Consider the following 26,602-nt stretch of genomic DNA (forward strand, 5'->3'; position numbering starts at 1 on the left):
TAAAATCTACCATTTGAAGGTCCAGTTTGTAAGATAGTTGACTGTCGAACACTGATGCTTTTGGTTTTCCAGGTCAACAGATACTGAAACTTCTCAACACTTCTAAACGGGTTGGAAATTAGACTCAATAATTAACTATCTTACAAATTAACCTTTAAATAAAAAGTTTGAAATTATGGGAATATGCTTATTTATGCCCTACATTTTAGTTTTTGTACTAAATAAACAAGTGAGGCTAGCAGTTTCCCAGCTTTTCAGGAATTAGACATTACCCAAAATAAAGTCTGACGAAGTGTACTACTGATGACAGTGATTTCTTTGTCTCTCCAAAGATAACAACAGACAAAACATGCTCATTTCACAGAGCTGGAGAGAGCGTGGCTAATGAATGCAGGTGCATGTTAGCTTAGTGTTTGAAACAGCGTGTCTGCATACAAACTAGCCTCGGGACAAGCCTCGGTAAATACTACAGGCCTCGTTTGTCCCTCAGACCACATCTAAGGGTGGATGGGGCAATTAATTGTATGACCATCTGCTTTTATCCAAACCACACTGGAAAGTGGTAGCACCATAGTGCCAGTGGTAGAAGCAGTTCCAGCAAAGTGGTGCACAAGTAGGTTTTTCTGCAAAACATCTCTCAACGACTGGATGGATGTCATTTTTCTGCATGCAGTGAAAGGTTTTGTAACAAGAAAAAAACAAGATAACATGCCAGCCATTACATACGGTGCTTCTTTGTTGCTAAGAGTTGAAAAAGAGAGAGAAAAGTCCCTGACATTTCCCTTGTCACCAGTGGCAACTGCTAAGAGCCTGCTTCTCAGTGAAAGGTGAATTCCTCTGGGTGCGTGGCCTGTCGCTCGCCTTTCTCCTGCCCAGATGCTTAGAATAGAAAATGTCTCTGCCTCCTGCGGAAAGCATATTGTCACTCCCATATGGGTTGGTTTCAGCATGCAAATTAGGCTTAATAAGATGGTCTGTTTAGCATTTACATAATGTTGTGGGGTCAAAGTGGTGGCAATGTAGTTAATGATTTTGACTAAGGAGCTTCAGAAAGTTCATCCTTGACCTTGGAAGTAGCAGTTGACTAAACAAAACAAACTATATCGCAAATTAACATTTTTCTGAGCATTGTAAAGACTATTTGCTTAAAAGGTGACCTTGGAAAACGCAGCTAATGCATCCGAAGGCACCATTCAGCAGCTGTGCAAGACCATTTGATCCTCGTTAAAACAAAACTTCTCAGGTATAAATTGCCTTCCTCATTATATCTAAGTAAAAGGTGTCATGAACGGTTATCTAATGCAGCACAGCAGGTGATTACAGCACATACAGCCGTAGCTGCTATAAAGTTTAATGAATACATAACCCTGACAAATGATCCTTGAAGACACAGTATGTCCGTAAACACACAGTATGTAATTTCTGCCGCTGTAGGGGTCTGTCAATCGTAACAAAACAAAGGACATAGATACTGTAGCATGGGATCATCAGTTAGAGACAAATAAATGAAACTCATCCTTACAGCACATTAGTGTAGCAGCTTCAGTTACACCTGTACCTGTACGTTTTGGGTTGCATTTGTGGGAGTACTGCACAAGTAAAACACTAGTAGTTGTGTGGCCTGTGTCGACAGCTGTATAGATTAAAATAGAAGTGTATCTGTCTTGCTGAAACATCTCCTGTGTGATAGGTTTGTCTGCAGGTCCACAGTAGCACCTACAGGACACACCCTCCAAATAGTCGCAGTTCAGCTAGGTTAGGTTTAGGAAAAAAATCAAGCTTTGGTTAAAATAAGTACATTGATCCAGGAAGTCATCTCAGGGGGTTGTGTCATGTCGTGGAGGGTTAGGGTGTAGTAAAACAGACCCTTTTCTCCTGTTCCGAGAAGCTCTAAAAGTGTATTAATCCACAGCTGAAAATGGTCCCAAACAAATACACTATTTACTCTGGTTTGAGTAATGTTTGCGCAAAACTGCAGTGCCCAGCTGTTTCAGGATTTACAGATTTACATTTTCAGTTGGAGCCAATTGGTTTGAAGGATGGGAAATTCCTGTTTCAGTCTTTTCATGGGATTTGTTAACAATCAGAAAATATGTGAGTAACACCAGCCTTATCCTTTGTCTCATGTGAGAAGGGACTGTTTTGCAGTTGCTGACAGACAGCTCATCCTCGCTGTTGTGGTTGTTGCTTGGAAGGCGTGTGTTGCTTCCAGAAGAGCTATCGGAGCGAGCCTTATTAGCCCGAGCCTGCACGCGTAGTCACTGTCCACTCCTTGCTCCTCTCCACAGGATGATTTAGGATGAGCTCCTTCATCGAAAACACACACACACACACACACACACAACTCTGGACCATCACTTAACAGTTGCCATGACAACGTTCAATACCCCTTCATTCCTAAACACGTTGCAGACTTTCTAAAAATAATGCGTGTTGTCTTTTCTCGCAGACTCCTCTCCAGACGACAGCCTTCAGAGCAAATCCTCGTACTCTTCAAGGTAAGACTAGAAGTATAGGTGCGGATTAATGAATTGCCACGAGGGAAATAAACACCTACTGTATTTCAGTCACTAGCTTATTGTTTTTTTGTTGCAATCTAACCACTGGCTGGTGACCCGAGAGACGGTCGGGTCAGAGTCCCCGTGAAGCCCAGTGGCGAGACAACTGGCTCAGTGTTGTTCTGGAGGCTGAAGCGAGACATGGAGCATGGAGCCAACATAAATACAGCAGACTCTCACTGGGACAGGGAGAGTGAGGATGCTGTTGGAGAGAGCAGGGAGACAGATTAAGGCCATGTCAGCCACTGCTCCAACCGCAGAACAGACAGCAAGCTCGTGGATGTGACTTTTACAATGATACAACCAAATTGTATATCTGGGAGAAATGAGCCCTGTGTGTTCAGATTATCTCCATCTCCACTTCTCTCATTAAAGAGGCAAACTGATATTCAAGCAAACTATCTACAAGGATTTTACTTCGAAAATATAAACAAAACAAATCCCACATTGCGGAGAAAAGTGTATGAAACATTTGTGAAATTCTGTAAACAATCTCGATGTGACATTGTGCAGTTGCATGAGTAAGTGGGCTGATGTGCCTGCAGTCGCCCTCGTCTCAAGCCGAGAGCGATGAGCCATTCGGCGCTTGGATCTTATGTAACACTCGGGGATGGGCTGTCAGTGGGAAGGAAATCAAGCATCGTGTGATTGATTTCAAACGCAGACCATTGTGTTGTTAACCATCAACAATCTGAGAGCGAGAGGAAAACACACTGACCTCGATTAGCAGTAAAATATCCACAGAAGATCACTTTATTTAGTCTCAAGTAAGCACACAACAAGTGTAGGATGGAATCCAGTTTACAAAGAGTGCGTGCTTGCATTTACTCTAATAATAATAATAGTAATAATAATAATAATAATGTGCGTTTTTGGTTGAAGGATAACTAGGTGAAGTCATCGCTGTTCAGTAGCAGCTGATAATGATGAGGTAGACAGTGACACACCCAATATGTACAGAGCTGCTGGATGTTAACGGGATAACATGCCAGTTGTCAGTCATGCCTGCTAAAAAGACCTAATGTCAGGTAATTGAAAACAGAGACATGGAGAACAACAACCTGCACAGGGCTGTGTACTGAAGAAAGAATCACTACAAATACACCGAATACACAGTCAGTTAATAAACATTACACCTCTGGGCTGGAAAGTAGAGAGAATATACTACTCAAGGATAAAATAGTTCAATAAAAAACTCTGCTTTTATAATTTTCTGTCAGGATTGCACATTTAGAAGTTAATAATATCTCTATTATTTTGATTATAATGAAGGATATACTGTACAGTACATCATATTTGAAAAAGAAAAATCAATGCTCTTTAACTACACATACATTTCAGAATATAAAAATAAACTTTATAAATGTAAACTCAGACTAAAGCGATAATAACCACATATCAGCAGCTTGGATTTACAGTTGTATGGTGTTATTATCTAATACTTGGCACACTGTTGCTAAGTTACTTGGCATAATGACCATGAATGTAAATAACAGCTGAGTGAGGATGATACATACAGCGTTATGGCAGCAATAATAATAACACACACATATTGGACAGTGTCAGCACACAGTACCTCTGTATCATTTGTTTTGTGTTCATAAATTAAAAAGAAAAATCAATTCAGTTTGTCGTTGTTTCATAATCAAAAACAAATATTCACTTCCTGCTTCACTTCCTGAGCCAGAAAAACACAGGCCACTCTGCTGACCTTCACCTCTAAAGCAGAGGTTATACTACGCTTGTAGCCACAACAACACAGTTAATAAGAATCACTGAGATTAGCAACTACAGTACAACAAAACTACTAAACACTAACAATGACTGGAAACTGAAGCCAAGGAACAAAGATGTTAAAAGTCCTCCGAGATGCCCTTTAACTTTCAAACTCTATGAAGGTCACATAACAGTCTATTAGTTAGAGTTTAACAGTCAGCTGAAGCCTATTGAAATACTCACAATCTCTACTGAGGAGAGCATCACACACCGTGTCGAGTAAGGTGCACGTGGACGCCTTAACAGTCATAGATCTCTGAAGAGAGCCATCAGAGAGTATAACAGTTCTCGTCTATTGAAGATAAGATTTAACAGTTGTTTTGTCAGTAGGTTAAATGTTAGATTAACAAAGTCGCACACAAAAAGAGGATGTGTAATATCAATAGAAAACACAGTAATGGTTATGGTTAAGGTGGTAGGATTTTCCTCTGTAAGATCACATTGCTTTGTCCGTGTTTTGTAAAGTATCACTGTGTTCCAGTTAGATAGAGAGCTGCCCATGCTGGCCACAGTAACCATTACAGTTTGAGTAGTGTGTGATGCCTAAATATAATATCTAGTGTTTCACAACTGTGCAACTCTTTTAAGATACAGCACAAAGACCACTACAGTTACTGTTATCATTGCAGTAGATATAAAAACCGTTATATACAAAGAGACTCAACAGTTGTTGCTTTTTCTCGATGTGAGGCGCTCAGATGGTTACAGGTCCAGACTGAGGAGAACTGGCTCAGACCCTCACAGATGTACAGCAGCATTGCCTGGTTGCGAAACATCCACAGCAAAGGAAATAAACTCTGCGATTGGTCGATCCAATTGTAAAGAGTAACCACACCATGCATCTGCTACGCTATGCGACCCCACTCACAGAGCTAATGTACAGCGTTCCATGGCAACCACATTGAGTGATTTGACAGCATCTGATCAGTGGCTCCCTCTGTGCGCCTCAGTCAGCCTTGTCCTCGCCGTTCTTGGCCCACCCTCGGCTCATGGCTGCTACCACGATGCTGTACATGTTGAGCCAGGCTTGACGCAGCGGCGCCGTGTAGGCCTGGCCCAAGCTGCATTGCAGCATGTAGAGAAGGGACTCACCCACCATCTGAAGTCCAAAACAAACCAGAACACAAACACACACAAAGAACATATTTTTCACCGCTCATTCAGTTGTGAAATTATTTTTTTGAGAGTTGTACTATGAAAGGTTGATCATACAGCAAATGCCTCGGTGTTGACTCCAACCGCCTGATGCTTCCTCCCGAGGTTGAGCAGAAAGTCCTCCAAGGAATGAAGGTCGTCCAGATGGCTGACTGCTGCGTCGATCACAAGCATTACCTAGGATCACGTGATCATACACACACAGAGGGTGTTCAAAACCATGCACAAGTACAAACTGTAATCTTGTAGTGGTCGATGAGGCGAACAGAGCTCACCTTGGTGACATGTTCCAGGAACTCGGGGCTGGAGAGGCAGTCTTGTGTGGAGCCACAGTTTGTACTGTAGTGGAAAAGACTGAGGAGCGCAGGGTCCAGCTCAAACAGTCTACCACAGACAAATACCACACTGTTCTATAGGTGTATACACATGGCATGGGTTGCCAAACATCCACACAGACACAAAATCAATCTGTAAATCATACATCTACAAATCTCTCCTGCTGGTCTCTGATTTAGCGGCAGCTGTCTCAAAGTAAATTGTTGGATTATTGCAGTCTGTCGCCAAGCAACAAGTCAAGCTTCCGGTCGCTGCGTGGTGAAAGTGTGCAGCGGAGGATCTAGCTTGTTTCTCTCTCCTCACCTGATACATATTCTAACATCACAGCTATTCAGCAACAACACAAAAACAAGAAAAATCCTATGACTTTTAGTTATAAGAAGGCATGCTAATGAAAGAAAAACTGCACAGGACATTTTCTTCTCTCACAGGTCACTTTACTGACTAATTCCATTTGAATCATGTTGGTTGTGTAAAACATTACCTGGAAAACATGACGACACCATGAGGAACTTTGTTCTTGCCCAGGCTCTCCCAGCTGCCTCGTATCAGCTCCTTGTCTTTCCCTGACAGCTTCTCCATCCTCCCTCAGGCTGCAAACACGAGACAAGTTCTTCTGGAGGGGGAAACACACAACTCCTCTACAGGACAAGGAGGCTCAGCTTGAAGAAAGCCATAACATTCGAGTTAATCCACAGACCAAACTTCCGGCCAACCCACCTGGAAAACAAAGCGGAGCATCAAGTGAGCGTAACACAGCTGTAATCCTGACATAAAGAGGGGGACAGGACTGCAGGAGATGTGACGAACAAACGTACTGTACCTTCTTGAGGTCAGTCTTCTCTCTGAACTTCTTCTGGTGCAGCCAGGCTGAGGGGTCTGTGTGTGTGTGTGTGAGTGTTTGTGTGTGTGTGCAGGCAGCAGCCTTGCCTGACACTCTGGTGCACTTGCTCTCTCTTCCCCCGGCCCACGGTGCAGTCAGGGAGACAAGTTGTGCCACGCTCTTATCTGTCACACTGGCTGCTATCTCTCTCTCCCCTTCCTGCTTGCCTCTTGATATGCTCTCTCTCCAGCACTGGGGATATTATTCATGCCACTGAAGGAGAAAAAGAGGGATCTCTCTCTTCTGCTCCAGAGAGGCTGCAGCGAGCCACAGCTCCTCCTGCAGGTGAACCAGGGACTAAAACATACGGAGACTATACATGCACGCACAACCTAAACTGCACTTTACAAAAATACATGGCCTTTGCACTTTTACTTTGTAATCAAGAGAATTTAAGTCAACAAGAAATTAAAATGAACAACACAATAACCAGAAAACACAGCATAAGCATTTCATACGGTGCAATTGCAGATGTTTTAAAGCAGGTGAAAGGCTCAGTAAAAACAGGTTTGAACCTAAAAGCACGACTCTCACTGCAGCCGGTGAAATTAAAGGTTTAAGTTTGCTCAAGATCGAGACAAGAGTCAAAGCCCGGCAAGGAGAGATGAGGTGAACTAATTTAATTGGGAGTCTTAAAGGCAAGCAGAAGGGTCATTAGAGGTTAGGTTAGGGCGTAGGCTTCGTTTACGGGGGAGGGGACACCCGAACGTGGGTCCTCACTCAAGACATTTTGAGCATCGAATCCTTAATTTACTGCACAATTTAGATTTTTTTCTGCATTGATTTCTCATGAAAATTATTATTATAAATTTTATTTATGTAAAAGGGAAAAAGAAAATCAGATGCCAGGTGATACTGGTATGGAAAATAATGCAGTAAGGCTCTCAGACAAGCAGTTCGAATGATTTTTTTTTATCAGGCAGGATAAATTTACATGTTCTAACTATTGAGGGGGATCTGTCAGCTCCATTCCGCCTGAAATCTGCAAGTATGATAACAGGAAAAACTCAGGCAGGCAGAGCATGAATGGAGTTGGACTGGATATCTGCTATGAGGCTGATGGGAAAGTGGGAACAGGTGGACAGGGGCAATAAGATGAGCAGGGATGCTGGGAACACAGGGGATACTGCCTGGCAGGTGGGAGAGTAAGGATACGACAGGAGAGTTAGAAAACGGAAGATAGAAAGTGGCAGACGAGGAAAATAAGAGAGTAGCAATTGGCCGACATTGTAACAGTGAAGTCCATTTGAGGCCTATATCATCTACTCCAGGGCGTGTCCTCACATGCCTGCCTGCATTTGCAACCCATGCATTTACAGAATTAAATGTGTGGGAATTTTTACATCGTTCAGCGGCTGGAATAATAAAAGACCTGAACGTGCCACCTTAGCAAAATTATATTGTTCATGTGCTAAGCAGAGCCACTCCTCAAACAGCGTGATCATAACATTCGTCGGCCAAGTGCACAGCCTCTCATTAATCTAAATGAGATGTGTTTGTTCCCTTTCCCAGCTTCCACACACATCCGAGGCGCTATGGTTTGTTTTTAAAGAGATGATTTCACAGGACGCGGGTTTCTCACTTGGATATTATCTAACAGGTTGGGAGAGATTGGTTTTGTTTTCAGCCGTGCACCGTGGGGGATCAGAGGTGCGCAGCGCTCTCCTGAGGGACTACGAGGCAGAGCGGGGAGGGATACATGGTTCCCATGACAACCTGACAGGATGGAGCCCTTGAAGCTTTGCCATGTGATATTTGAGATCTCAAGGAAGGGACTAAGCAAATATTTATCACATCTATAAGTACTATGTAATAAGATTTTGGCTTTTCTACTTTTCTAATCCTTGTAATTATTCATAATTAATCATATGCTTATTTTAATACCCAGACAGTGTTGTAACAGTCACCTCGAAGAGATGAACATCAGCCTGGCAGCACAAAATGGTATAGGAATTGCATGTAACATATATTTTCATGATGTCCTGAACTGAACTTGTGCAAACATTGCCTTAGGTAGCTTTAATGCACATGACACAGTGGCCTATGAAAAAATATGGCTACTTTATACTTTCTAGTCTCCATTATTACATTTTAATTGTGATTATATACATATTCAGACATTTCCATGTGGCTTGTATGTAAAAATGATGTCTAAAATTCCTGGAAGTCAGCTGTCTAAGCACAAATGGAGGTTGGAATCTACAAGCGTATTTGATGTGGGTCTATAGGCCTGGAGCAGACCAATGATGTTTATTTAGGTGGTGGTGTGGCTGTGGAAACAACTGGGAAATTTAACCCAACCATCTGAGAGCGGCCCATGTCAGTCGCTCGGTGTCCTTACGGGAACTTCCAAATAAAAAAATAGAGATTTATTCAATTCTTCAAAAGAAAATAGAACAAACAGACGGATAAAAGTGAATGCGTTTTTTCAATATTGGGAGCGTCTTGTTTAAGAGTGGGTTAAACATAAATTAATGTTACAGACACAGTGGTCTCAATTGGCGTTGTCATTTTTGAACTGTTTGTTGTAGTAATCAATTGTTATGCTTATCCTCTAAATTACAATGTTCATATTCCTTAGCAAGGGCCAACAACAACCCAGGGCAAAATAATCTCCAAAGACCCCCCACAGCATATTATCTTAAGGGCTAGAGGGACCTTGTGGCCCCTTTAGGCCCTCTCATTACCCAGGGCCCAGGACAATTGACCTGGTGTTCCCCCCCGTCCGCTGCAATGTGCTTAGCAGAACTGTTGTCATGAAACTAAAAATAGCATGCATATTGTATATATATAAATGTATATATATGTGCGTGTGTGTGTGTACATTAATCTCAAAGCATATAAAATGTAAATCACTTATAAACAATATACAGTCCCATAAACTTTTATTTTTCAGTTGTAATCCGTGACATTTGTGATTGTAAAGTCCAGATGTTTTGTAATTTCATACTTTACAGGTCTGCATCTTAAACCATCACACACTTGGTGTGGATAGTTAGCAGCGACATGAATCATTTCTGAGGACAGTGTTGTTTTCTAGTGGAGAGGCCACAAAAAACTCTGTGCCGCCCGAACCTTTTTGATCATGGCATTTCTTCCCGTTTGGACTTCACGCTCTTCTCTTCCACATCTTCAATTTTCTCCCCGTCGGCTACATTTTCCTCCCTAAATCAGACATTTCGGGTTAGAATACGGCTATATTGTAATTACATCGAACTTTTACTTGGCAACAGTATTTGCCTTTTCTTCACTAAAACTGCAGGGCTTGCTCAGAAAATTGTGTAATGTAATATGACCAAACCACATGAAGTCCTTGGCTCTCCAGAGGCAGTGCTATTCATAATTTTACCGGACACAGTGGTCTTACGCAGTGGATGAACAAAACTAAAAATTCTCACTGTGCATACCTGCTACGAATGTCAATCTCATCTGTATCGTCCCCAGATCTGGATGATGTTGATGTTCCTTCAGCTGCCTCTCCATTTTCTTCAACAAACTGCTCCTTTAAGCCGGCTGTCTTCAGCTTGTTCCTGTACGTCTGCTCTGCGTGAGCCTTTGCATTTTTCTGCCAGTAAAAACACAAAGTTACGCTGGAGGGGCATGTCATTTATAATGTGATGTAATCTCCTTAGCTCACTATGCCACTTACCTGTTTCACCTGTTGGAACAAATAAGGGCGTTCACTGACTCGTGCCTTCATGTCCCTTAACTCCCTTGTGTACTTTCTCATCCGCTGTTGGTCAGCCGCCCTTCATGTAATTGAAGATTATAGTTTGAGCTACTGTGGCAGGCGTGTGCGGTTGTTGTCATGTGAGTTACAAAGGATGCAGAATTGCAGAACGAGCGGCCTCATTTGACCAGTACTCACCGGAGATACTGTAGTTTTTCATTATGCACCTCTTTCAAGCTGCTGTGTGGGTCCAGCAGCTTTGCATGAAGTGTGACTGTCTTCTTCATGGCCTGGGACTTCATTTGGTACATCCTCAACCAGTCTGCAGTCTCCTGATTCTTGCTATCCCTAATCTCCATTGACTTTCTGTGAAAGTAAAAGCATTCTGTCTGTAAATATTCTGTATTTTTTAACCCGTTAGTGTCTAGAAATAAAAAAGAGGAAAGTAATCTAAGTCACCTGATGGCCATGCCGCGCTTTCTCGCATCGTCTGTGATGAATGTGGGGAGTGTGTCTTTGGACAGTGACGTTAAGGTGCCAAGGGACTTGCTTCTACTGAGATTACTTATTTTTGGTACCTGTAGATAAGGTGAATAAATAGTTTTTGCTTAACAAATTTAGATTTAACTTAAAATTAAAACCCTACATGATGCAATACTCACAGCAGGAGAGCACACATCAGTGTTTGAACTGATGTAAGCCAGATGTAAGCATGAAGGCCTTTATATAGACATGCCAAATCTGTGCAGTGAGCTGTGACAGATGTAGGTGTTCTGCCTGATGATACGGCACAGAATGACGTCGAGTGGCTGAGGTAGTTCATCAATTTGTGGAAATAAAACTCTGATGCAATGAGAAAGTACTGTAGGAGAACTAGAGCAGGCCAACATAACCCTTGGTAATTACTTATAATGTGCTCATTAATAATTGATTTCTGTCTTTTTTTTCTCTTTTGTGCACTTATGTGATGTTATACTACAAATAATGTATCTAAAGTAGCTTCTTTACGTGCCACACTTTCAGCAGCTATTTATAACATTAGTCAAATAAACCTGCCTATTACTGTCTGACATGGTTTATAATAAGACAAATTGCTCCTCTGGGACATTAAAGTTATACTCTACTCTAAAATACGTCTCTAGTAATTGTATAATTTCGGCCAGAGAGTATATGAAAGGAAGACAGGAAGGAACTTTCACTGATCACAGGGATCATTCTACCACTTTGGATTACTGTAAATTACAGTTATACTTCTTTGATTACTGTTTTAATTATTTTTACTCTGCAATGCCCTCGTGTGAATCTTCTACCCAGACAAATTCCAATGAACATATATAGGGACAGTCTTGTGGATATGTGATGAGTCTCATAAAAAAGACATTTCTGCTTGAACTGAGAAAAAAAGGGTGAAGAAATATTATACAGCTGTGTGTCAGGCGCTGTAGAAATGCGGCTTCAGTTAAACTTGATGAATTATGAGGTGGAGAAAGTTTGATATACAACCGTTCGAGGGAGGGAAATATTCCCTCTACGAGGAGGGCCCACTGTACATATTTTAAATAGCTTTACAGTTCCACAACCAGTTCCACAACTGAGGGGACTGGTCAGAACGACCTCAAGAAATAACAGATATGCCGTACAAGAACTTAACCAATACAATAAATCTTTTATCATCAAAAAGCTTTTCCCAGAGATACAGAAGAGAAAGTCAGATGTGACCTGGTCAAAGTCTTTTGTCACATTTTAGGAGTGGTGAGGGACCAAAGGAATGCATGATCTGCAAAAACTGCAGGGTTTGTTTGTCAGTTCTTATTAGGCCTTTTATCGTGCATTTGGTGCAATCATACTGATACGGACCTGTTATAATGAGCAATGATTTAAGTAATCAACACTGTTTGTCAAGTGGAATATTACAGGCTTTAAGGAAGGCTAGTGGTTCCCTCCCCCCTTTAAAGACGTGAAGTGGTGGGTGGATGTGTTTCGAACCATCCATCAAGCTGAGAAGTCATGTAAAACTACAACGTGAAGCCATCTGGTGCTTTGGAGTCCTCTATGTCTTCTTATGTAATTCTACTGCAGGTCCTGACTCTTCAAAGCAGGCGTTATTATTTACATTTTATTCATGTAATATTTTTCTGAAAGAGTGATTAGTACATTTTCAGACCCCTGCCTACCAGAGTTACTTACCACCTCTGATAAATTTGTTGACCATGAAAAGTCTAAAACTTGAATTAGATTAATGAAATGCATAAAACATAATCAAAGCAGAAATTTCAAAACACACTAAATCAAAATTAGCTCATATTTTCAAAGAAGAACGACAAAATGTATTAAACCTTTTGAACAAATTCACAAAGTAAACAAAACAACAGGTCCAAACAACATTTACCTCTGAGTTTTCAGGGCTCATCCTACTTTTCCTCTCAGGGAGAGCTGATGTCCTCAGATGGAAGGGCTGACATTTGATCGTTTCTTTACTCTGTGTTTTTCTCAGCGCCTCTGTCTGCAGGGCTTTGTGCAGCCTGCTGAAATCAGGGACCTGTTGGATGATTTTGGGCCTGAAGCTGGGTATCTCATCCAGGAAGCACAACTTTTCTTTCCTGGTGCGCTCAGCAGTGCGAAGTTTCGGGCTGCCAGACACAGTTGTTTTCTCACAACGCAATGTTGTTTGAGTGGGGATTTGTCTGCAAAGCTCCTGGTCTGCACAGAATTTAAATGACGTCGAGGATGAGATCAGGTCACTACATAAAGTACATAAGACATACTGTATACATGCTGTATACAAGAAGAAGAAGAAGAAGAAGAAGAAGAAGAAGAAGAAGATCCCTGTTGTTTTTTCCTCCATCTTACATTTTTGACTTTTTCTAGAGTGGTGGCTATTGAGGCTTTGAGGTTTGAACTGCTCGACGGAGGGTCACATATAGGCATTTCCTGGTATAAAGGTTCACAAGCGAGAACATTTGGGAACCAGTGGCCTCTATACTATTCTAAACTGACTGTAAAGTGGCACATAGATTATGTTACAAAGAGTCTGATCCCTCCATACTTTCACATTAATTCCAATAGGGCACTAAACAGTTCACTAGCCAGCATCATCACATCAGAAAGGAAACCCACCTTTCAGCTCAGAATCTGACGAGTCTTTTACCTCTTTGTGAGGAGGTGTCTGTACAGTAGCAGCCTTGCTTTCTTGATTATTTGAAACAAGTTTTGACATTGCAATAAGCTTCTCCTTTTTCTCCTTTTCTCTCTCCTCGAAGCTGAAAGGTTTTTGAATGGAGAGTAAGAAGTCCCTCCTCTGCTCATTGCCCTGCTTCCTCTCCTTCTCCTTCCGCTCCTTCATCTCCTGATAGAGGGGCTTGTTGACATGGCTGGGGACTGGGGGAGCGTGGAACTGCTTCTGACACTCAGCCTCAGCCTCCTTCTCTTTAATCATCTGTGCTGTTTCAGATGAAGCTAAGCGTTCACAATGTTGAATCCTGGTGGGAGTCAGCATGGAAGTCCTGACTGAGCAATGCTTCCAGTTTTTTGGAGATGATGAATTAAGCCTCTCTGACTGTCTGGGATGGTGTGAAGTTTCTTTGTCTGAGGTGAGGGCAGATGTAGAGGCGGATTTCCTCATTCCCACATGTCTAAAAAACAATAAAGATCTTTAAGAAAATAGATTTATAGTTATTTTCATATACACCGATCAGGCATAACATTATGACCACCTGGCTATTATTGTGAAGGTTCCCCTTGTGCAGCCAAAACAGCTCTGACCTGTCAAGACATGGACTTAAGACCCCTGAGGGTGTCCTGTGGTGTCTGGCACCAGGGCGTTTTATAGTGGATCCTCTGGGTCCTGTGTGTTGGGGGGTGGGGATCTGGGGAATTTGGAGGTCTGGTCAACACCTTGTGCCCTTTATTGTGTTCCTCGAGCTGTTCCTGAGCAGTGTTTGCGGTGTGTCAGGGCACATTGTCCTGCTGGGGGGCCACTGCCATCGGGTAGTGTTGTTGTGATGAGGTGAACAGTGTTTGGATGGTTGGTGTGTGTCATGAATGCCAGCACCCAAGGTTTCCCAGCAGAACATCGCATTGTGATGAGATGATCAATGTTATTCACGTCACCTGTCAATGGTTTTAACGTTTTGGCTGATCGGTGTATATATGTATATGTATATATATATATATATATGTATATATAAAATTGTATATAACTATTGCAGTAACTATGACAAATCATTTGAGGAAACTTACTTGGCCTGATGGTTCACTTCATTTTGATCACCGGACGCTGGGTCTGTTGACAGGAGAGCGTTCTGATGAATCCTCCTCTCCAGCTCCTCTCTCTGTCTACTCTCTGTCTCCTGCAGCTGCTTCCTGAGGGCCTCACTCAGGGCCTTCAGCTGTTGCTTGAGCATCAACTCTGATCTCAGTCCATCCTCCAGTAAGGTCTCCAGCTTTGACATATTTCTCCGACCTGTGAAACACATTTAAAAAAAACAAAAAAAACAGGAAGAGTAAAGTGAAGGAAAATCAAATTTCAAGCTATGAAAGGCTGTTTATTCCTGTAAACAAAAAGTTACTCTTCATGTGTGTATCAATGGAAAGTAAACTGACAACAACTTTGAGAAGCTATTCATCGTTGAAGTCATTTATCAAGGAAAAATGCCAAACTACCTGTTTTTATATTATCTATTTGATTTCATCTAATGGATACTGGATTTATGAGGCCATTGCCAATACCAATATAAGGGAGTAAAAAAAGTCAATATTCTTACGTATATACACATAATGTATACACAAATACAATTTTTTTTTGCAATGACCCTAAAATGTGGTTATCAAACACATGACAAGGATGCATACAACATGGAGGCATGATATCTTCCAGATTTTTGTCCAAAATATGACATCAATGCACTGAAACAATAAAACTTTTCTATTAAAGGAATGATTATAGATTACCCCAAGCGTCTTTTTTGCCTTATGTTCTATTGTTCTGTAGAAGAAGAAAAAAGGTTTTATTTTTGGCACATATCTGACAACATATACACCGATACCGATCAGTACTCTAATCTCTACTTCACTGTACACCTCCAGCAAGTTTCAGACACAATAACGTGATCTCTGATAAAATAATACACATCACATGACTGAAAATAAGCTTAATGGCTAATATGTAATACATAGTAATGGCTAAATAAAAGATTTTCTGTTTTTATGTCATTGTAAATTGAATATATTCTAGTTTTTAATACTTCAAGCTATTTGAAGACGTCCCTCTTTCACTATTTCACGACGTTTTACGACAGTAATCGGAAATGATTTGTTTATGATTAAAAATGCTGACAACTCCACCTCCAGTCTGTGTAAATGGGTTACCATGGCAACGGACCTCTGCACCTTGTTGACGTAGGGACCTGTATTTAGCGTTTCTTTACGTATTTACTTTAATGATTTTACTTTTATGCTTATATACAAAACCTGCTTTCTATTTCTACCAGCACATGTTAAGAATTTTGATTTCGAATTACTTTTTTTAAAAGGTAAAAACGAGTCGCAAACCTGGTAAAAGATGACTTTTAAGAAGTGGCGTCGAAGCGTCAAGAAACACTTATATCTCCCAAACGTTATGTCTCCGCTGACAAGCGACACCACAGCGTAAGTTCGTGAGCTCTGTTGTTCAAATAAAGTTGACCGAGTCTTTTTTATTACACCTGAAACGAAGCAAGTGTATTTTACTCACACTCACTCCTCCGGTTTTGGTAGCATTAGCACTGTTCGTGGACAGAAGCCGGAACATCAGGCGCGACGGACGTCTTTTGTGATTGGACGCGGAACCGGAAGTACTTCCTTTCGAGCGCTTGTCAACAAAACATGGCTGGATTACAGAAGGGACACAGCTGCGGCTATTAGGACACATTCAAGGGGAAACGTCTTTCTGCTTATCATATGAACACATCCACAGTTTAAAGTCGGTCTGGTTTCTCCTGTTTAATGCGCGGCGTGTCCCACATGAAGACAGAGTGAAGACAGAGTCATGCATAAGATCACAAAGGCGACGCTGGCCTTAAACGGTCTTAGCCGGTGTTTTATTGCCGAGAAGCATTTATCTGGTATAAAAATCATCAGCCGAGGATTAGTGTGCGCTGAACATGGAAACGATCCTGGCAAGAATGAGGTTTATGATGTTATTATATCCGGGGGAGGAATGGTTGGATCTGCAATGGCATGTTCCCTCGGTGAGTAATGCCTTCCCAACCCTGACTGACCACATTTTGGTGTGTGACTCCGGCTATTATTAAACAACCAGTCAAATGTAAAAATACAAAGTATTGTTATCAAGAGCGTTTTTGGATGATCCCGTAGAAACTTGTGGTATTTACCAAAAAAGCTAAACTCTGAGTCAAATTTTATACCAGAAATGCCTAAACACTCCCAGGTTTACCACATGATCTGAATAATGCATGCAAAAGCAACTTAAATATGTGCTGTATTTACAATAATTTTCAATAATATAATATTAAAATTATAAGAACATAATATTTCCAATTTTTTCGACAGGTATGGATCCCAATTTGGACGGTAAGAAGATTCTCCTGCTTGAAGCGGGCAACAAGAAAGTGATGGACAAGGTCCCAGACACCTACAGCACCAGAGTCAGCTCCATCAGTCCAGGCTCTGCAACCCTCCTCAGCAGTACAGTATACACTTACAATCTCTGTCAATAAAACATTCATTTTTAAAGAGACAGTTTCACCACAGACAGAAAATAAATCAAGAAGTTATTTCTGCGGTGATTAGCTCCCTTGCTGTGAGACGCTTGTGATGCTAGACTGTTAAATGGCTCTTACAAGGTAAGCCAGGGATCAGACACTGTGTCCAGTCTCACTGGCTTAGCAGGGATCATATCTGACCTTAACCGTTCCTGTGTTATAGGTCACCTCACCTGGGATGTTTCCTGACTCTACTCTTTTTTTAGATACGGAATGAGAGATTTTCAAAAGCTTAATCTGTTATTCATATCTCTCTCAAGCTTAGAGACTTTGGCAGCCAGAGAAAGGGAGATTCTGGGATTTTGGGCCGGGTATCTAGCTTGATTAACTCATCTGTGAAACATGTTCTGGACCCTAAATCCACAATCTGAGGTTTACAATTTGTTAAGAATAGCAGAACATTATTGCTTTTTATTATTGTACTGTAATATTATTATTATACTGTAATAATATTAAACTTTTTTTTATTTATAAAAGCTTTTTATTAGATGCTTTCAGGCTGCCTGTATGTGCTGCACACTGCCACTGTTTTACACACATGCATCTCACCAATTAATCATTTGACAGTTTATGTGCAGATTGCTTTCAAGTCTCAATACACCTTTCAAGTGTTCAACCAATATTGGTTATTTTCTCACCTGCCCTATAAGCAAGAAATGTCTCAAAAAGGATTCATCCAAGTTCATCCTGATTCAAGTCTTAACATAGCATTAGCATCAGTGTGTATGTACTGTAAGCAGTTCAGTCATCCGAGCATGAACAACAGCAATGACAATATCTGCCCTCTAGGTCACATCAATACACTGACCATTCAGAATTCTTTCCATTTATTGAAATTGGTGTGGTTTTTGCATCCGATGGCCGATAAAATTAATTGATTTAGAAAATGTGCCTGTTTGGCACTGAAAGCTGCCTCTCTGTCTGTAGTCTCCACTTTGTGGTCTCAGTCAATGTCCCGCCCACTATCTGATTGCTTGCATGTCTCGATTAATAGCTTGTCAACACTGAGCAATCTAAATCTGCAAGTCTGTTGGAGTCAAAAGTACAATATTTGTGTAGAGGAGTGGAAATATAAAGAAGCAGAAAATACTCAAGTAAAGTTCAAGTACCTCAACATTGTACCTAAGTACAGTACTTGAGTAAAATATGCTTACTCACATTACATCACTGGTTATTCTACATTTTAACACTTAAGATTGTCATTCCTACTGTAAATGTACTTTATATTAGTTCCAATTATCGGTTATCGTTCTGCTTGATTACTAATAATCAGTATCAGCCCATAACAATCAATATCGGTTGATCCCTAACAATACTCTGCTCACTTGCTTTATTTGTGTGTCATATATTGACTTTACAATGTTGACACCTCAGTCTGATCAATTTGAAGGGAATGCAGTGCTGTAGTGCGAAGGAGTTTAGTTGAAACATTGTGCTTGACTGTGACCTCATTGCCTCCTCATGGGCTCCTGTGCAAAAAGCTAATGTAAGATCTTTTTACCCAGAACATTTTTATGGAACCCTGCATATCATTTACAGTAATTTTACATAGTGTTTTACATTCTTACTGTATTGTTTTTAAGGTAATTTGATAAGATATAGGTCACAAAGGATGTTCTGATACTATTTTTATCTTCTCAAAACTGATGTCAAAGTCTAAGTGCAAATCTGATACCACTGAATTTAAAATATTTGCTGTTTTTGCAGGACAAATGTAAGTTTGCTGACATTTGCTTGGAGTTACACAAGTTGCTTGCCGTCTTAATTGTCTACTTGTGCAGTAAAAAAAACAGTAAAGTTGCAATCATGTGAATGGGACAGTGCTGAGAAGTAGCAGGGTCCCGTTATGAGGCTAGTAAATAATGTGATATCGGATTGTAACATAGACTTGCATACTCACTGATTCTCAATCAGGCAGTGTCGGAGGAGTTCTGATACTGGTATCAGAATTGCCCTATTGCCCACTACCACTTACAAAGATCTAACATGTACACAAAAGCACAAATCATGTCAAGTATAATCTCTCCCCTTTAAAAGACTTAAAATATTTTATAATGGGTGGGCTTTAACCTCACACTGTGCAGGGTATGATTATTTGTGATACACTGTCATACATTGTTGCATTTAATTACCATTGTAACTGTTTTGTAAATCTGTTTGTGCAAATGCAGGTATTGGAGCCTGGGAACACATCACAAAGATGAGGTGCAAGCCCTATCAAAAGATGCAGGTATGTTCATCTTCAGCTCACCGCCACATGAAGTGTATCTCTTCAACACAAGTTTACAGTAACTACCGTTGCGTTGCTCTGTCAAGAGTTTAGAAAAATATCATTTCGAGGCCAACAAAAATAACTAGAGCCAGAACAGCAGTATGGAGCATCTCACAGAAATCCTTCTGTTATACAACTTCAGTTTTTCCTCATATAGTCTCCCAGACTGTCTAATTTACAGTCATACTGTATGTATTTCTGTCATCCATCAATCTCTGCACCATACAATTTGTGGGGAACAGAATCTGTGACAGTCGGCTTCCTCTCAGTCATTCAGCTTAATGAACAAGCATCGCAATACTGTATCATATAATCATGTGTATGGTATGTAATTGTTCACATTAAAATGGCAAACAGAGGTTTCATGTAACATGCATTTTGTTCATTCCTGTGCGAAATTTATGCCCTTTCAGTAGCTCTGCAGCGTGTGTGCCACAAGGAATGCCAAAGAGTGCACGGTATATTTAAAAAAACGAGCCATCTCCGGCACATTCAAAGCACTGGATGGCTCTCTGACGTGCAAGTCTTATTTATTAAAGCCATGTTTTCTATGAAGAGTAAATCATTTTGATGTTTTCAATTTGGTACTTGCTCCCACTATCTTCTAATTATGAAGATTCATGTGAACAACGGGAAGAAGATGAAAGATTAGGAGAGCGGTTGTTTGCTGCAGAGTGAACCCGCTTTACGGCTGTGGGCGCAGGCTCAGTCCCTCTTGTAAGATGTGGTCGCTGTGTACCAAACACCCGACCACAGGGTTTCTCTCTGGGCCTAAGATGTCATCATGCAGTGCCTTCCAGTGATTATGGTAGTGTACCTCTCCCATTATACCTTCACTCTGCTACCACTGTTTTGGCATGTTTGCCCATTGACTCTAGAGTCATATACATCTCCAGCCATTGCACTGGAAACTATGTACTGCAGGTTAGCTCTAAATAACATTCTTTCCCTGCAATAAAATGCTCTTCCACCTTAAATGTCCAGTAAGCATTGAGGGTTTAGATTGGAAACCAAAGGCCATTGAGGCGTCATTTTGCCCACACTTCTCTCTATAAACTGCAAAGAAGTGTATTGTTTAAACCTCGCATAGAAAGTGAGAGCTAGCAACTGATTCCACTGGAAAGCTGCATCATTTCACCCTGCGTTAAACAAACCCAAAACAATTTTTGGGCTGGTCTCAGTAAATCTTTCCTCCCAACCACTTATCACAAGTTGCAAACCCACTGCCATTAGTGGTTTGCTGTGGGGTATATCCCCCTACTTTATGGCAAGTTGGAAAAAAGTAGTAGTAGCAGCAGCAGCAGCAGTAGCAGCATATTACTGCAGAATGATGGGTTCTGTCAGCATAGTTACATGCCAGGAGAGGATTAACCTTGTACAAACACTTTTCACCCCCTGACGTTTAGCTCAAATGGTGCTTTCAGGGCTGGAATTACAGAAGCCTAAAACTATATCTCCTGCCACTTTTGGTTGTGGATAAATATTGACTGGCTCTTCATGTTCACAAACATGTCATTTGTTATTTGTGTTTCCACGAAAATGTTTGCAAAAATCCTCGGCACAAAAAATGTCACTCAAATGTCCTTCACCTCAGAGAGCTCCATTAAGCTGGAGTCCAGCCGGAGGGGTGTTGGTGACCCTCATCGTTCTGGGTTGTGCCAACCTCTGACGGCAGTTAACAACTTTGATGTGTTCAGCTCTATATATAGGGAGAGGGGGATGCTTTGAAGGATATACTCGTAGACCACAGGCATAATGGGTCTCTCATTTAGGTTTGGGACGCCTGCTCTGATGCCCTGATCACGTTCGATAAGAAGAACCTGCAGGACGAGATGGCGTACATCGTGGAGAATGACATCGTTGTGGCTGCGCTCACTAAACAGCTAGATGGCCTGTCTGGTAAGCACAGACGCTTATGATTAAAACATGAAGCCCCACACAGTAGCAGCGCTCTGTAAGACCTCTTGATTCCTGTTCCATCTGCATAATGGATGCCGCCGCCACATTTATTCCATCCTGTCCCCCAGGTTTTGTTTATTTGTACTCTCTCCCAATGACTGTTTTTGAAGACAAGTTCAGCCCTTGGAGCCGTTCATGTTTTTCCTGCAATTTCAATCACATTTTGGGAACTGCAGAGTCCCGGCACCCTCTGAGGACACGTGAAGTGGTCCAGTGACCTATTTAAAGCTGCCATGTGCTCCCAAGCTCCGCCACCTCTTAAGACACTAAAGCGCTGACAGTGTGTAGTGCTGTATTGCTCTTGACATTAGCCCAACTTTTGGTGAGGTTCGCAAATAAAACCTTGCTCTGCTATGTGCTTGACAGTTAAAGTGGCATATTTATAAACAGTTTTCAACATTATGCACCAAACAACGGATGTGTGGTTACAGCACGTTTTTGCCTCATGTGCCTCCCCTTTGTCCCTCTCTCTCTCTGTCTCCTCTCATTTTAGCCATGGTGTTGTTATGCTCAATGCACTACATGAAAAGTGTGCTGCCTGCCAGCTGGTTTCAATGTAACCCTGCTCTCCAATCACTGAAAACCCATATTTGACTGTCGTGTTCGGGGAACCAGTAGCCGTTCTGTGGACGGGTCGTGCTCCAAGTCGACATGAGCCAGCGTAGCTCAGGATGCTTTCATGTTTGGGATTTCTGCAGCTGCTGATATTTTAGGAAGAGGGGCAAAATCTAACCAGCTGGCAGCATGTGCAAAGTGTGGCATGGTGTTGTTGTAGATAAACACTATTAGTCAGTGCAGTGTGGCAGGCCAAGAACATTAAGAAGATTGTCAAATGTGAACTTCGTCAGCTGCCATGTGCCAGTGAGGAAAACCAATGGTGTTTTACGAGGTGCTTTATAGATCTTCCACTGCTTTGGCTGCAGGCACACCATCCTCTCGCTTTGACGGGAAAAGTAGCAAAAGCACTGATTTCGTGTCATGATACATACACGGGATCCAAGATTGATCCCTTTGTTGTGTGAGAGTCACAACAGTTGCCATTTCAAGAAGCGCTGCTTTTTTTTTTAGTCACCAGTTTTATGTCCATGTTGTTCTCTCAGATAACGTGCAAGTCAAGTACCGCTCCAAGGTGGTGAAGTATGCGTGGCCCATGCCCCACCAGGCAGCTGAATCCATCCCGTGGGTCCAGGTCACGTTGGCCAACGGAGAGACTCTTCAGACCAAGCTGCTGGTCAGTTTGACTTCATCACACACACACACACACTGTAGCTGTTCATCTGTTCTCTGCCTTTTTGATTTCACTTTTTGTCATCTGTTCTTCAGATCGGTGCAGATGGACCAAACTCAATGGTGAGGCGTGAATTGGGGATCCCCACGGTCAAGTGGAATTATGACCAATCTGCTGTGGTTGCTGTGTTGCACCTATCAGAGGTGAGTATCGCATTCAACGCATGTATACAGTATTCTTTATACTTTATTATATGTACTCTACATCACTTATACTTTTAGACGCATCATTGTGAGCTACTGAGTTAATTTAGTCAATCTTTTTTTTTATTATGATAGTAATTTTAATGTCACGTCTGTAGCCACACAGAGAACAATACACCCACCCAGAAGTACCCTTTGTAATGTCTTGTTTTTATGTGCAATATATGTAATTATAATGTATGCCCTACAGTGCCATGCCACAATATTTCACTCTGTTATTTAATTTAATTTATGTGTTGGGCAGCCCACGGAGAACAATGTCGCATGGCAGAGGTTCCTCCCAACAGGACCCATTGCAATGTTACCGGTAATACGTCTTTTTCTTCACTGTGGTATTTTTTGCTTGCAAAATCTAAAATATATGTGTAGTGTTTGATATTGGCGTCCTCGTTCTGTGCACCGCAGCTGTCGGACACAGAGAGCTCTCTGGTGTGGTCAGCCAGCCATCGGCTCGCAGGGGAGCTGCTGGAGATGGACGAGGAGAGCTTTGTCGACGCCATCAACTCCGCTTTTGTAAGCTTCAAACTGCTGATGTTGTATTTATAGTCAGATTTCCACATGTATCAGACATTGTTGCAACAGTTCTGTATTTTTGTGCAGCTCACTGTGTGTGGCAGGGGTTCTCCTCACGTGTCGAGCTGTTTTTAGAGACTCATTGAGCAACATTGTCATTGTTTTGCCCAAACTTTATACAATGCTAATATTTCACTGTCCATTTTTTTATGTTTGGAGAAAGTCCTTTTTCCCAAGCTGGCTATTTTTACTGGGCCTGCCAATGGACGGGGTCACCACGGTTGAGTCACGTTTGGTTTCAGGCCTGGTTTGCTAATTAAACCTGTGGTCTCCCAGTGTCGACCATTACTGCATGGAATGTTTTTCAAACAGAGCTAATTCAACTGCATAGCCTGGCCGGCATCTTCTTTTAATTAGCTCAGCTCCCGAAGCCCTGCCAAACCAGTTAGTTAAGGAGGGGGGAAAAAAAGGCACATTCGCTGGCCTGTAGTTCAGCTTTACTCCTGTGTCAGCTAATTTCTTTGTCCACTCAAAGGGACAATGTCTGTTTTCTCTCTCTTCTCATGTGAATATGTCTCTGTCTTCTCGCCTGTCTGTGTGTTTTGCGCTCACAGTGGAGTAATGAGAACCAGTCGGAGCTGATTGAGACGGCTGGCTCTCTGTTCCGCGGCGCCCTGTCGGCCATCATGCCGTCTGCAGGTTCACCCCGACAGCTTCCCCCAAGTGTGGCAGGGATCGGCCCGAAGACCCGGGTCATGTTTCCTCTGGGCATGGGTCACGCATCAGAATACATCAGGCACCGGGTAGCTCTCATTGGGTAAGGTGGTCATAATGAAAGTAACATTAAAGGTGTAATGTGTAAGAAATGGCCAGAATTTTAGTTAAAAACATTAATGAACATACATTATCAACACAATGTGAAGAAATAACAGTGTTGACATCTAAGATGTCTTGTCCACTGTGCTGCAGAGGTTTCTATCGAAGTTAGCGTTCTCACTAGCTCTGCCCATCCTGTCATGAAATACAACTTTGTACTTCAAGAGGCGATATTCTGATAGCAAAGCCTTATCCAAGTCTAATAAGTAAACAAAATAAAATCATCAAATGGCAAGAAAGGAAATATTGTTACCCCATCTCTCCTTACTAAACAGTAAAATACACTGTACATCATCTGGAGTAACTGGTCTTGTTTCGTGTCATGTTTACTGGGAGGCTGCTGCCTGTGATGAATGCAAGGGAGACTCTAGTCAGCTTATAGAGCCACTAGCTAATGGCAGCAAGCTAGAGCCAAAGATAGCTAGACTGAGCAGCAGTTAGCAGGGTGATATGATACCCCCTAATTTTTTGGAGCTACCCTCAAATTCTGGCCATTTCGTACATGTTGCCCTTTTAAACATTTTTAAATGAAGACACAAGTCAAGTAGGTTTTTGAGTCATTAATTGTTTTTCCAACTTATGTTTTACTTCACATATAACTGAATAAGACATTAATCAAAAAATAGCCCACTGTGAGTTGGATGTATTTGGACAGAGAGGGGAATATGTTTGTCTTTGCAGGGATGCAGCCCATCGCGTCCATCCTCTGGCAGGTCAGGGAGCCAACCTGGGCTTTGGGGATGTGGCTTGCCTCACACAGCTCCTGAGCCAGGCGGCCTTTAACGGGAAGGACCTGGGTCAGTGAGAACTCTAAACAGCACAGTGGTTTCCCCCTAAGCACTTTTCCATAGCCCCAGCTCAAAACGCATGCTGTTGATGTGAATTATAAAAAGAATCAGCCTTTCCGGTAACATTTATTTGATGTTTTTTTTCTGTCCATTCTGCCAAGAATTGCTGAAGTTGCTTCTCATAACAACATGAAATCCCGTTATGAGATATTGTGTTTATTTTTTTCCTCTATTAAATGTCCTGAAGTCAAAATAGCAGCAGTGTATTGACTTAATGCAGAAAACATATGACAGACATACACAAGCTTAAACTCAGTGTTTAACCCTCAGTCTTTGTTTGTTTGTGCAGGAGCGATTCAGCACCTGTTAGAATATGAAACTGAACGCCAGCGGCACAATCTGCCCATGATGGCCGCCATCGACCTCATGAAACACCTCTACTCCACTAACGTTGCTCCTGTCGTCCTCCTACGCACCTTCGGTCTGCAGGCCACCAACATGCTCCCAGCGCTTAAAGTAAGTTCGTCTAGCTTCTACGTCCAGACGTATGCTCCTTTACGTCCCTTTGAACCTGGCCATCGCTCAGATAATATCAACCACCTGTCAAACCTATGCTCCGCCTCCACTGCGACCCCACCCTCCACCCTCTTTTCTGATTACACGGAGCTTTACTTTAGCGGTGTCTATAATTTCCAGGGTTCTGAACCTACTACTATGGCATCTAAGTTTAGCCCCAAATTTAGTGTTACCAAAAGTGTGTGGGTGGGGTGCAGGGCTGGCCCTGGGGCAGCGGACAGCGGTGTTGGCTTGTGTTTTCACACCCCTTTTATTACCGACCACTCATGTGAAATGGCTTTATTCCCTACTAAGTGATTCAGACCAACACAACTATAGCTGGTTGTAAAGGCATTTTGCCGTTAACGTGACATTTCTTCCATATTAAATGTTGCGAGTTCGACGCTTTACAGGTCTTGTAACAGGCGTTTGGTAAGCATGATTCAGAGGTAACCTAGTTTCTGGGTTCTTGTCTCCTTTGCCTCTGCAGGAACAGATCATGGCGTTTGCAAGCAAGTGATGCATCGGTCGTGCAGTGGTTGAAGGTGGATCTCGACATACTGTGAGCTTTAAGGCTGTAAAAAGTGTGAATGTACAAAAATAAAATAATAAAGATATATTTTAACTCTTGGGATCTTTTCTTCTGTTTGCTTTGGTGCAAAATAAATCCACATTGACAAATAGTGCACTACATTGCAGCATATTACATCAAAAGCATCAGGATTGTTGATGTTAAAAGGGCACTATGTAGTTTTGGAGAAGAAGTTCAAACTCAGAATTGTAATAATTAAAATATGAATGATATATTTTCCATAACTGAATAAACAAGCTGTTCTCAGAGGAAAATAAGGTCCCAAGGACACTGTTTGGAGCCAGAAAGGTGGCAGGGTCCGCCAAATATAAACAGTGTGAAAAAAAAGTGAAACAGCATGAAATTGTGTTGTCCTTTAAGGTCAGTTTGCTCATTCAGTTTATTCAGTCATTAAAATTAAGAGAGTTGTTGGAGTCA

The 26,602-nt window shown here is 41.7% G+C and overlaps 3 protein-coding genes across 11 annotated transcripts; 1 reads left to right on the plus strand and 2 right to left on the minus strand.

The window, feature by feature from the left end:
• Nucleotides 1-3,305: 3,305 nt before the first annotated feature.
• ngb (neuroglobin) lies at nt 3,306-7,935 on the minus strand. 3 transcript variants are annotated; one of them, XM_084380610.1, is made up of 5 exons: nt 6,649-7,935; nt 6,310-6,418; nt 5,765-5,873; nt 5,547-5,666; nt 3,306-5,433 (listed from the first exon to the last, which is right to left on the minus strand). In XM_084380610.1, the coding sequence occupies exons 2-5, from the start codon at nt 6,405-6,407 to the stop codon at nt 5,281-5,283; spliced, it is 480 nt and encodes a 159-aa protein (XP_084236736.1). In that variant the 5' UTR covers nt 6,408-6,418; nt 6,649-7,935; the 3' UTR covers nt 3,306-5,280. The 3 variants fall into 3 exon arrangements, with proteins under 3 accessions (XP_084236736.1, XP_084236735.1, XP_084236734.1); XM_084380609.1 differs by having other exon boundaries at nt 6,310-6,466; XM_084380608.1 differs by having other exon boundaries at nt 6,310-6,545.
• A 1,641-nt stretch (nt 7,936-9,576) lies between these two features.
• fam161b (FAM161 centrosomal protein B) lies at nt 9,577-16,196 on the minus strand. Of its 5 annotated transcripts, none has more exons than XM_084381322.1 (10): nt 16,110-16,196; nt 14,618-14,840; nt 13,496-14,010; nt 13,036-13,078; nt 12,768-12,984; nt 10,838-10,956; nt 10,577-10,744; nt 10,358-10,457; nt 10,116-10,273; nt 9,577-9,873 (listed from the first exon to the last, which is right to left on the minus strand). In XM_084381322.1, the coding sequence occupies exons 2-10, from the start codon at nt 14,827-14,829 to the stop codon at nt 9,792-9,794; spliced, it is 1,614 nt and encodes a 537-aa protein (XP_084237448.1). In that variant the 5' UTR covers nt 14,830-14,840; nt 16,110-16,196; the 3' UTR covers nt 9,577-9,791. The 5 variants fall into 5 exon arrangements, with proteins under 5 accessions (XP_084237448.1, XP_084237447.1, XP_084237445.1 ...); XM_084381321.1 differs by adding an exon at nt 15,329-15,362 and having other exon boundaries at nt 12,768-13,078; nt 16,110-16,187; XM_084381319.1 differs by lacking the exon at nt 16,110-16,196 and adding exons at nt 15,329-15,362; nt 15,929-16,009 and having other exon boundaries at nt 12,768-13,078.
• Nucleotides 15,752-26,227, plus strand: coq6 (coenzyme Q6 monooxygenase). 3 transcript variants are annotated; one of them, XM_084381325.1, is made up of 12 exons: nt 15,752-15,775; nt 16,928-17,062; nt 19,311-19,369; nt 21,184-21,310; nt 22,471-22,601; nt 22,694-22,801; nt 23,106-23,168; nt 23,267-23,374; nt 23,989-24,191; nt 24,932-25,047; nt 25,388-25,554; nt 26,084-26,227. In XM_084381325.1, exons 2-12 carry the CDS (start codon nt 16,930-16,932, stop codon nt 26,111-26,113), a joined length of 1,245 nt encoding a protein of 414 aa, XP_084237451.1. In that variant the 5' UTR covers nt 15,752-15,775; nt 16,928-16,929; the 3' UTR covers nt 26,114-26,227. The 3 variants fall into 3 exon arrangements, with proteins under 3 accessions (XP_084237451.1, XP_084237450.1, XP_084237449.1); XM_084381324.1 differs by lacking the exon at nt 15,752-15,775 and adding an exon at nt 15,937-16,024; XM_084381323.1 differs by lacking the exon at nt 15,752-15,775 and adding an exon at nt 16,034-16,605.
• Nucleotides 26,228-26,602: the final 375 nt, after the last annotated feature.

Source organism: Pagrus pagrus (assembly GCF_965226575.1).
Source record: "Pagrus pagrus genome assembly, chromosome: 18".
In the NCBI taxonomy this organism is placed as follows: Eukaryota; Metazoa; Chordata; class Actinopteri; order Spariformes; family Sparidae; genus Pagrus; species Pagrus pagrus.

Bases quoted from the DNA above. Each gene is read 5' to 3' on its own strand.
- ngb (XM_084380610.1), bottom strand. From the start codon at position 6,407: ATGGAGAAGCTGTCAGGGAAAGACAAGGAGCTGATACGAGGCAGCTGG. The intron at 5,874-6,309 runs GTAATGTTTTAC...TGTCTGTGGTAG, and splicing joins GGTGTCGTCATGTTTTCCAG to ACTGTTTGAGCTGGACCCTG. The intron at 5,434-5,546 runs GTATGATCAACC...TTTGGACTTCAG, and splicing joins TCAACACCGAGGCATTTGCT to ATGGTGGGTGAGTCCCTTCT.
- coq6 (XM_084381323.1), top strand. From the start codon at position 16,404: ATGCATAAGATCACAAAGGCGACGCTGGCCTTAAACGGTCTTAGCCGG. The intron at 24,192-24,931 runs GTAAGGTGGTCA...TTGTCTTTGCAG, and splicing joins CACCGGGTAGCTCTCATTGG to GGATGCAGCCCATCGCGTCC. The intron at 25,555-26,083 runs GTAAGTTCGTCT...TTGCCTCTGCAG, and splicing joins ACATGCTCCCAGCGCTTAAA to GAACAGATCATGGCGTTTGC.
- fam161b (XM_084381318.1), bottom strand. From the start codon at position 14,829: ATGTCAAAGCTGGAGACCTTACTGGAGGATGGACTGAGATCAGAGTTG. The intron at 10,957-12,767 runs GTAAATGTTGTT...CCTTATCTACAG, and splicing joins TGAGCCCTGAAAACTCAGAG to GTACCAAAAATAAGTAATCT. The intron at 10,458-10,576 runs GTGAGTACTGGT...AATTACATGAAG, and splicing joins GAAAAACTACAGTATCTCCG to GGCGGCTGACCAACAGCGGA.